This window comes from Lissotriton vulgaris, chromosome 1_1, assembly GCF_964263255.1.
Source record: "Lissotriton vulgaris chromosome 1_1, aLisVul1.2, whole genome shotgun sequence".
Lineage (NCBI taxonomy): Eukaryota > Metazoa > Chordata > Amphibia > Caudata > Salamandridae > Lissotriton > Lissotriton vulgaris.
The window spans coordinates 1,626,918,272-1,626,927,893 of NC_141685.1; the positions used below are offsets into that span (position 1 = coordinate 1,626,918,272).

Consider the following 9,622-nt stretch of genomic DNA (forward strand, 5'->3'; position numbering starts at 1 on the left):
TCAGGAGGGCCATAGGCCCAGGTAGACTCATATCCATCTCGAGCACCGTGGCTTGTCCAGCTCCATTTAAAGAAGACGAAGGGTTGCAGCCCACTTTTAACTATGAGTACCTGCATCAGGGTGTCTGGAAGATTAGTTAAAGCGGGGTTATCACAAACCTTCCTCTTCATTTTACTTATTCAGCCTAGTCTTAGAAAATATTCACTCAACATCAGGGCTAAAGAAACAAAGAAAGGAGGAGGGACATTAGGGTTCTGCTGCTAGTGACTGGAAAGAGTCTACATCCCCACATTGATGAACGGGAACTGAAGCATGTGCAGAGAAGGTACAAGGTTCAATACCGAATGATGTTGGTGCAGTCATAGGCTCCACCGATGCCGACCTCCACAACTGCCAGATCCACCTTTTCCTGCAAAAACACATGGAAGGCCATGAGGGTGAGAAAGCGGAAATAAGCTGGCATGCTGGCGCGGCATGGATCCTGAGTCTCCTCTAGATGGTTGTAGACCTGCCAGAAGTACTTGCTAAAGAGCTCTTTCCCAATTGGCTGTCCGTTTATTCGGGTTCTCTCTCTCACCTGAACCAAGTGTGGAGAACTGTAGAATCCGCTTTTAAGTCCATAATTAATGAGAATTCGTTCAGCAAAAGCACATGTTGATCCCTTACCCTTCGTACCAGTGACGTGGATAATGTTCAACTGGTCCAGGTCTTCGACCTTGAGCCTGCTCCGCTCCAGGAGGCCCCCCACGGCTTCCAGCTGGGGGTCCCCCCGCTCACGCTTCACCTGCTCCAGGTAGCTGGCATTTGTCTGCAGTGTGTTCAGAGTCAGGATGGTGTCCTGGTACTCCATGCTGAGGGTCCGCACCTCCGCCGGGGTGCTGTACCCTCGGGCCCCCACGCCTCTCCCCGCGCACAGAAGCAGAAGCGTAGCCTGCCTGAGACTGCTTTCTGATTGATGGTCTCCAATCAGGCACTGGTGGCCTCCATCCGGTTGAGTGTACAACCCCTCTGCATCTTACGCGCAGGCTGGTGAGATGTTTCTATCTTTCTGACGATGAACTGCTTCTGAATTGCCTTTATTGACCTTTGCAGATGATGGAGTACTGTCTGACCATCGAAGTGAGCGTATTTCCTGGCTACCAATGCACACAACACCTCTCGTCTGCAGACTCCTTGTTTCTGACATACTATCTCCCCTGTGCTTGCACCCGACCAGCCCTCAAGTCGGAAAATTATACTTTGTGTACTGCGTGTGGCAAGCTGCCTAAAGCCAGTCGGTGTCCGCATCAGGGTCCTTAGGCTTTCAGTGGGCACCTCTGAGGTGCCCTCTGAGTAGATGGTTTTATAAATGTCACATTTGCATCAGTGTGGATTTATTACAAGGAGCTGTTTGGTACCAAACACTCCTGGGTTCAGTGAAGCCATCATGGTGCTGTGGAACTCGAGTTGTCAAGTTCCCAGCCCATGAACTCTGTATGGCTTCACTGGCACATACAATATTAGGGAACAGACCCTAATATGGGAAACGACCTTTACAACGATTCATTCACAACAAAGTGCCTGAACCACGACTCCTTAACAACGACTGAACCTGAATCACGTGTCTTTTAACCACTAATGAATTAACAACTACCTCTGGCCAGTAGATGGCACTCTTGGATTGTATATGAAATATGTATTACTATTTAAAAAAAGGTTGTCTGGCTGTATTTTATATGGTTTTGTAGAGTGGATTTTTTTTTTAGCAAGGTAAGTTTAGGAAACGGTTTTAAAAAAATACTTTAAAATTTAAGTATTTTGGTAAGTATTAAAGGTAAGTATTTTGTGTAATATAAATGTATATATATATACATATGTATATGCATACATTTATATGGGTGTATATATATATACATATTTTTTTTTCCAAAACAAGGTTGCCCCCAAGAAGATGCCTCACAAGAAGGGTTGCAGCACAAATCATCCCAGGCAGCAAGCACTCCACCAGAAAGCCAGCCTCCCAATAGCCATAAGCGTTTCGAGCAGTCTCCGTGCTCTTGTTCACTGGCAAACTGACACACAGGCAGGCTGAATTAGAACAGTTAATTTATTTTGTAATAAGTCCCGCCCACATGGCAGCAGGCATTGTGGTACTGATAGTCTAAAATACAAGCCTATGACTTCAATGTTCTTTTATCCAAGTGGATACCAAGCCTTGGTCAGTATAAATATAAACCTTGTTAGGTGAGAGCGCTGCCTTCCATGATGTAAACTTGCCAATGTCAGACTGGGACTAAGGCTTTCTCCTTTCCAACGAGCGCCCGTAGTTCACGGCACTCAGGATCCGCCCCAGTCGGGCAGCGGGGCGTCTTCGCGACCGGGCCGGCCGCATTGTATTTCCAAAACAAGGTTGCCCCCAAGAAGATGCCTCACAAGAAGGGTTGAAGCACAAATCATCCCAGGCAGCAAGCACTCCACCAGAAAGCCAGCCTCCCAATAGCCATACGCGTTTCGAGCAGTCTCCGTGCTCTTGTTCACTGGCAAACTGACACACAGGCAGGCTGAATTAGAACAGTTAATTTATTTCGTAATAAGTCCTGCCCACATGGCGGCAGGCATTGTGGTACTGATAGTCCAAAATACAAGCCTATGACTTCAATGTTCTTTTATCCAAGTGGATACCAAGCCTTGCTCAGTATAAATATATACCTTGTTAGGTGAGAGCGCTGCCTTCCATGATGTAAACTTGCCAATGTCTAACTGGGACCTAGGCTCCCTCCTTTCCAACGAGCGCCCGTAGTTCACGGCACTCAGGATCCGCCCCAGTCGGGCAGCGGGCCGTCTACGCGACCGGGCCGGCCGCAATTGTATTTCCAAAACAAGGTTGCCCCCAAGAAGATGCCTCACAAGAAGGGTTGCAGCACAAATCATCCCAGGCAGCAAGCACTCCACCAGAAAGCCAGCCTCCCAATAGCCATACGCGTTTCGAGCAGTCTCCGTGCTCTTGATCACTGGAAAACTGACACACAGGCAGGCTGAATTAGAACAGTTAATTTATTTCGTAATAAGTCCCGCCCACATGGCGGCAGGCATTGTGGTACTGATACCATTGGAAAGGAGGGAGCCTCAGTCCCAGTTAGACATTGGCAAGTTTTTCATCATGGAAGGCAGCGCTCTCACCTAACAAGGTATACATTTATACTGACAAAGGCTTGGTATCCACTTGGATAAAAGAACATTGGAGTCATAGGCCTGTATTTTTGGACTACCAGTACCACAATGCCTGCCGCCATGTGGGCGGGACTTATTACGAAATAAATTAACTGTTCTAACTCAGCCTGCCTATGTGTCAGTTTGCCATTGAACAAGAGCACGGAGACTGCTCGAAACGCTTATGGCTATTGGGAGGCTGGCTTTCTGTTGGAGTGCTTGCTGCCTGGGATGATTTGTGCTGCAACCCATCTTGTGAGGCATCTTCATGGGGGCAACCTTGTTTTGGAAATATATATATGTATATATATATATATCTATAGTGAAGCTCAAGAAATAAAGCACGTTTTTCTGCAATTGTGTGGCCCGGACAATCCTTTTCTGACCTTTGGAGGATAAGTTTTGGAATTTTGGGGATTCGCTATCCCGTCGGGGCCCGCCGCTGGCAGTGGCAGGGGTCTACAAGCGAACAGCAGTTTTGGATATATATATTATATATATATATATATATATATATATATATATATATATATATATATATATATATATATATATATATATATATATATATATATATATATATATATATATGTTTATATATCTATATGGTTGCAAGGGTATTTTTAATGGTTTCGGATGAGTATGAGTTTTTGGGTGGCACCGGATATTTGGGGATTTAAGGTGGGTATGGGTTTTTGGGTGGCATAGGTATGGGTTTTTGGGATTACAAGGGAAATTTTAGGATTTAGGGTGGGTATGGGTTTTTGAGATTTGAAAGGCATTTTTAGGGTTTAGGGTATGGATGGGTTTTTGGGTGGAAAGGGATTTTTTAGGAATTAGGGTGGGTGTCGGGTTTTGGGTAGAAGGGTGATTTTAGGGTTTTGGGTGGGTATAGGTTTTTGGGTGGTAAGTATATATTTAGGGTTAAGAGTGGGTATGGGTTTTTGGGTGACCAGGGTAATTTTAGGGTGGTATGGGTTTTTGGGTGGCAAGTGTAATTTTAAGGTTTGTGTGGGTTTTTGGGATTGCAAGAGTATTTTTAGGGTTTAGGGTGGATGTGGGTTTTTGGGTGGATAGGGAATTTGTAGGGTTTAGGGTGGGTATATATGTTTTTGGGAGTAAAGGGGTGCATGTCTGTGTGTAGATATATATATATATATATATATATATATATATATATATATATATATATGTTTGTATATATATATATATATATATATATATAAATATATATATATATATATATATATATCAATCAACCACTCCGTTTGCGTCCGTGCTCGCGAACAACAGAGAAAGGGACAGTTGCTTGTTTCCTCTTAGAAGCAGGTATTTGTTTATTTAATTAATTTTCAAAGAACTGCCATGTGTATCCAGACGCGTTTCGGCGAACGCAGTCGCTTTGCTCACTGGAAATAAAGTGCTCAGTGACCCAACATTTTTTTATGTATACAATTTGACCACTCAAACCACCAATCCTGTGCAAAGAAGGTCACATGGTTCAAACAAATGTAATGGAAGAAAGACTTTCACAACCATATACGTATTGAAATAAACACTGGTAGGAGCCACATGTATATTTTCAAAATGTGATGGAAATAATATCTGTGCAAATACTAATGCATTAGAACCCAAGATTTTGTCTATTTTGCATATCATTTTGTTCACCAGAATGATCATTATTTCACTAAATGAAAGACCAATGGTATTGTATGAGATCAAATCAAAAAAAGAAGAAGAAAACATCATAAATCACTGCACAATGCACATTTGATTATAACATAGATTTGACTCATGGTAATTATCAAAATCATAATCACTGATGATGTTTGTTATATATGCCCAAGGTTCACATATGTCAAAAATTCAATTCATATAATGTCCCTACCATATAAAGGTTGTGACCTTCTAAAGTGCAAGTGCAAAAAGTGCATGTAAAAACAGTGCAAATCGATAAAGTTATAGTTAGTGATTTGTTATAACAACAATATCACTAATTTTTCAGCCCTATGTTGATCAATCATGATCTTGGACAATCCTTATTATGTCCAAAACTAACCCAGCCGGGTATAGTGTCACATGGTTGATTAGTTGGGATGGGAGAAGGACACAGAAGAGAAATTATGCCTAAAATTCTGAATTTCATTAAATAAAGTAATTAATATAAGTACAGTAGACTGTAAAGCATATCATATAGATTGGAGGAAATATTGACCAAGGAGAAGAAAGCAGCAAAAAAGCATATAATTACAAGTTATCGGCTAGTATAATGTAAGTGGCAGCTCTTTCCAGTTCATATCCAAACAATAAAAAGCCAGTACAAGTGTGCCATTAAATACCATAAAACCAATCATCCATAAAATCAAGTCTCAGAAATTCATGGTAAAATGCATATAAACTGACCACAAAGCCCAACTAAAAATCATTCAGATAAAAAGGACTAAAAAGATCATAGTAATACATAGTTACAACTCGATAACAAATTCATATATATACACACATAATAAGATACTTTGAACCCCAGATGTAATTAAATACATTATAACAAATGTAGAAAAATGTAAAATGAGCCCTATAGGTTATGATACAGATCCTCACAAATATTAAGACCTCTCGGACTGTTGGAATCTAGTTCTATTATATATTTAGTTTCCAGTTGTCTGAGGGTCTTTTCCCTGTCACCTCCTCTCTTGTTGGGTAAGACACTGTCAATCACAAAGTATTGCAGAACATTCAAGTTATTGTTATGTTCAGTTCGGACGTGTAGGGCAACTGGGTAAGTAAGATCTGCATTGACTGTGGCTCTCAAATGCTGTAAAATCTGTCCATGTACCTGTAATTTGGTGCTTCCTACGTATCTAAGACCGCATATACATTTTAAAACATAAACGGCATAGTCGATTCTGCTCGTGTAATGTCCTTTCAATGGAATCGGAAGCTCTGAAAACGCATTTGTATAGGAAATGGTGCTAACACCAAACTTACAGGCCCTACACGAACTGCATTTAAAAAAGCCTTTTTTAGATGACAGCCAAATGTTCTTATAATTCTGGGCTCGTTTTAACAAGGTCACTACGCATAGAGTGTGATTTGCGTAAGTAAAACTGGGTTTACATGGTAGAATTTCATGAAGAACAGCATCAGTTAAAACTATTGGCCACTGCTTGTTAATGATTCCTTGAATCAAACGTGATTGCCTGCTAAAAGTTGTAATAAATCTGCAAGGCTCTACAGGTTTGGGATCTACAATGGAAACTATTGTGGTTGTATCAGCTGCCGTAATGTTAGGTTTAAGAAGTAGCTTCGACTTATCTTTACTGTTGGCCTTGTTCATGGCCAGGTCCAATTTGTGTGAATCATAGCCACGTTCTAATAATCTGTTTTTAGCAGCTGTTTGAGCTTCCACTAGAGCAGTATCAGTACTGCACGCTCTGCAAATACGCAGAAACTCACCAAATGGCAGACTGGCAATGGTATGGTGGGGATGTGCACTGGAGGCATGTAGTAATGTATTACCTGCGGTTGATTTTCTATATAGGCTAGTTTGGATCACGTTATCAGAAATATCAACTTTAATATCTAAAAACGTTGTCGTTCTACGATCTATGTGGGATGTGAATTGGAGATTTGATTTATTTACGTTTATCACTTCCACAAACGCTTGCGCCTCCGCCTCATTGCCTCTCCAGATTATAAAAACATCATCGATGTATCTCCACATATAAACAACATGCTGTTCAAAAAGTGCCTATATATATATATATATATATATATATATATATATATATATATATATATATATATATATATATATATATATATATATATATATATATATATATATATATATATATATATATATATATATATATATTATATATATATATATATATATATCACTTCCTTATGGCTCTCTCCTTCCCCAAATCGGCGCTGCAAACGTGGTCGCGTCACTCCCGCAGTTGAGCCCAACTGCTATTCATTTGCACAATATCTCTCCCTTCAAGGGTGAAAATACGGAGTCGCTATTGAAAACAATTCCAGCACTTCACTGCATTTCAAGTTTCATCGTGGTTTATTTATCCATGGGGTCAAAAAAACAACAAACACCAACGCGTTTCGACAGCGTCCGCTGTCTTGCTCACGGTCAGTTTGTGTGTGTGGCTCACAATGTTATGAAACCTTCCCAAACATTACAGGTACCGCCCACTTGGGGTTGTATTTACAAGCATTGTGGGATTTGTAGTTCTAAGCATGATTATAAAACGCAAATTTAGTCAATTACATTTAAATTGTTTCTCAATCCCTTTTGGACAATATTTATCACAATATTTCAAGTTGAAACCAAAAATGTCAAGCTTTAAAACTTAAAACTGAAAACTTAAAGCTTAAAGTCCTGCCCTCCAGTGGGCGTGTTAATCTACCACAATTATCAGCATTATGGGATTTGTAGTTGGAATTGTATTCATTTATACAATATCTCCAAATGCTAGGTACCTGCATGATATCACAATTTATACATAAGGAAACTTTCATTACTGATTCATTTTGAAACAACAAAAGTACTGCCCTCTAGTGGGCTAATTTCCTGATACGTATTTAGTGAGCCCGTGTGCCAAAGAGTGAGGGAAAATGACGTGCAGGGGTAAATTTTAAAATAAAATTAGTGATGTTCATAAAGATGAAGAATTTAAAATTATGAATAAGCGGGCGGAGGCAAAACAGTTATAGCATAATGATTGGATTTATTTTAGAGTCCGCTATAAGTGAATGTAAAGTTCCTCTGACTGGTTGAGGCCACATGGGGTCATTGTTCTGAAAGATAAGATGTGTATGGATTCCTTGCGTCTTAAGAGCTTTTCCATATGGCCTCCCCTGTCTGAGAGAGCCATTGTTTCCAGACCCCAGAAGCGTAATTGCTTCCCGTCCCCGTTGTGTTGTGCCTCCATGTGCTTGGCAACAGCATTACTCCTGTCTCTGTGGATTGTCGCCCGCACATGTTCCAGAATTCTCTTCTTTAATTCACAGATGGTGCTGCCGATATACCTTTTGTTGCAGGGGCATTCGATCATGTAAATAGTGTACTTGCTATTGCAGGTTATGCATTCTTGGATTTTCCAAACTTTCTTGTTTGGCATTGTAAGTTCAGTGGTCGGTTTCGCAATCTCGCATACCTTGCAATTGTAGCACTTGATGAAGCCCCGTGTTTTTAGCCAGTTTGTCTTTTTCTTAGTTGTTTGGAAGTGGCTGTGGACCAGCTGGTCCTGCAGATTTTTTGCCCTCCTGTATGTGATGACTGGATGGTTGCCCATTCTGTGACCAATTGTTTGGTCCAATTGAAGAATTTTCCAGTTCTTTCTCAGAATACGGTTTATTTGTTTTGCCTCCATACTGTAATCCAGTATTAGCCTGATGGGTTCTTCCTCCACATTTGTCTGTTTAGATTTCTTTTGTAGGCACTCCATTCTTGTCGTTGTGTTTGCCTTTTCCCAGCATCTTTGTACAATTTTTCTATTGTATTTTCTCCTTTGGAAGCGGTTTATGCATTTAGCACTTTGATCCTGCCATTCCGTGTTTTCACTACAGATTCTTCTCAGTCTGAGGAATTCACTGTATGGAATGCTGGAGATTAAAGACTGCTGGTGGAAGCTAGTCGCTTCCAATGTGGCATTTGTTGCTGTCTTTTTCCGGTGGAGTGTGGTGTGTACCTGATTGTTGTTTATGTACACCTCCGTGTCCAAGAAAACAGCTCTGTTGTGATTTATGGTGTGGGTGAATTTTATGCAGGAAGTACTGTTGTTGAGGATTGTGAAATATTCCATGAATTTTTCTTCCCCTCCGTCCCATACGATGAACAAGTCGTCGATGAAACGTTTCCAAGTGATGATATGCTTGGTGTAAGTTCCATACTTGTCCTGCCAGGCTGTTTTCTCCTCCCACCACCCCATGGCAGTGCAGGCATAGTTAGGGCTGAAGGAGAAGCCCATCGCGGCTCCGTTCTTTTGTCTGTACAGTTTATCCCCAAACATGAAGATGTTATTTGTTAACACACAATTTATCATGGTTAGGAGCATTTCGTTATGCTTCTGATAATGGATATTCCGTTCTCGGAGAAAGTGGTCACATGCCTGTAGCCCTAGGTAGTTGTTTATGTTAGTATACAGGGCAACCACATCCATAGTGATCATAATATAATGAGGTTGCCAAGTCAGTTGTTCCAAAACTTTGAGAAAATCAGTTGTGTCCTAAATGTATGATCGTAGCATTTTGACATGCGGACTCAAGAAATAATCAATAACATTTGACCATGGTTCCAATAATGACCCATTGGCTGACACAATGGGTCTCCCTGGCGGTTTAGCGGCATCCTTATGTACCTTTGGCAGGAAGTACAAGGTTGATGTTTTCGGAAAGTCTACTGTCAGGTATTTCC

General features: G+C 40.8%; 1 protein-coding gene across 1 annotated transcript; it reads right to left on the reverse strand.

Moving 5' to 3' along the window:
- Nucleotides 1–334: 334 nt before the first annotated feature.
- On the reverse strand, nt 335–881 carry LOC147750937 (folylpolyglutamate synthase, mitochondrial-like). The gene has a single exon (XM_086931754.1). The coding sequence runs from the start codon at nt 848–850 to the stop codon at nt 335–337; it is 516 nt and encodes a 171-aa protein (XP_086787880.1). The 5' UTR covers nt 851–881.
- Between the last annotated feature and the right edge of the window lie 8,741 nt (nt 882–9,622).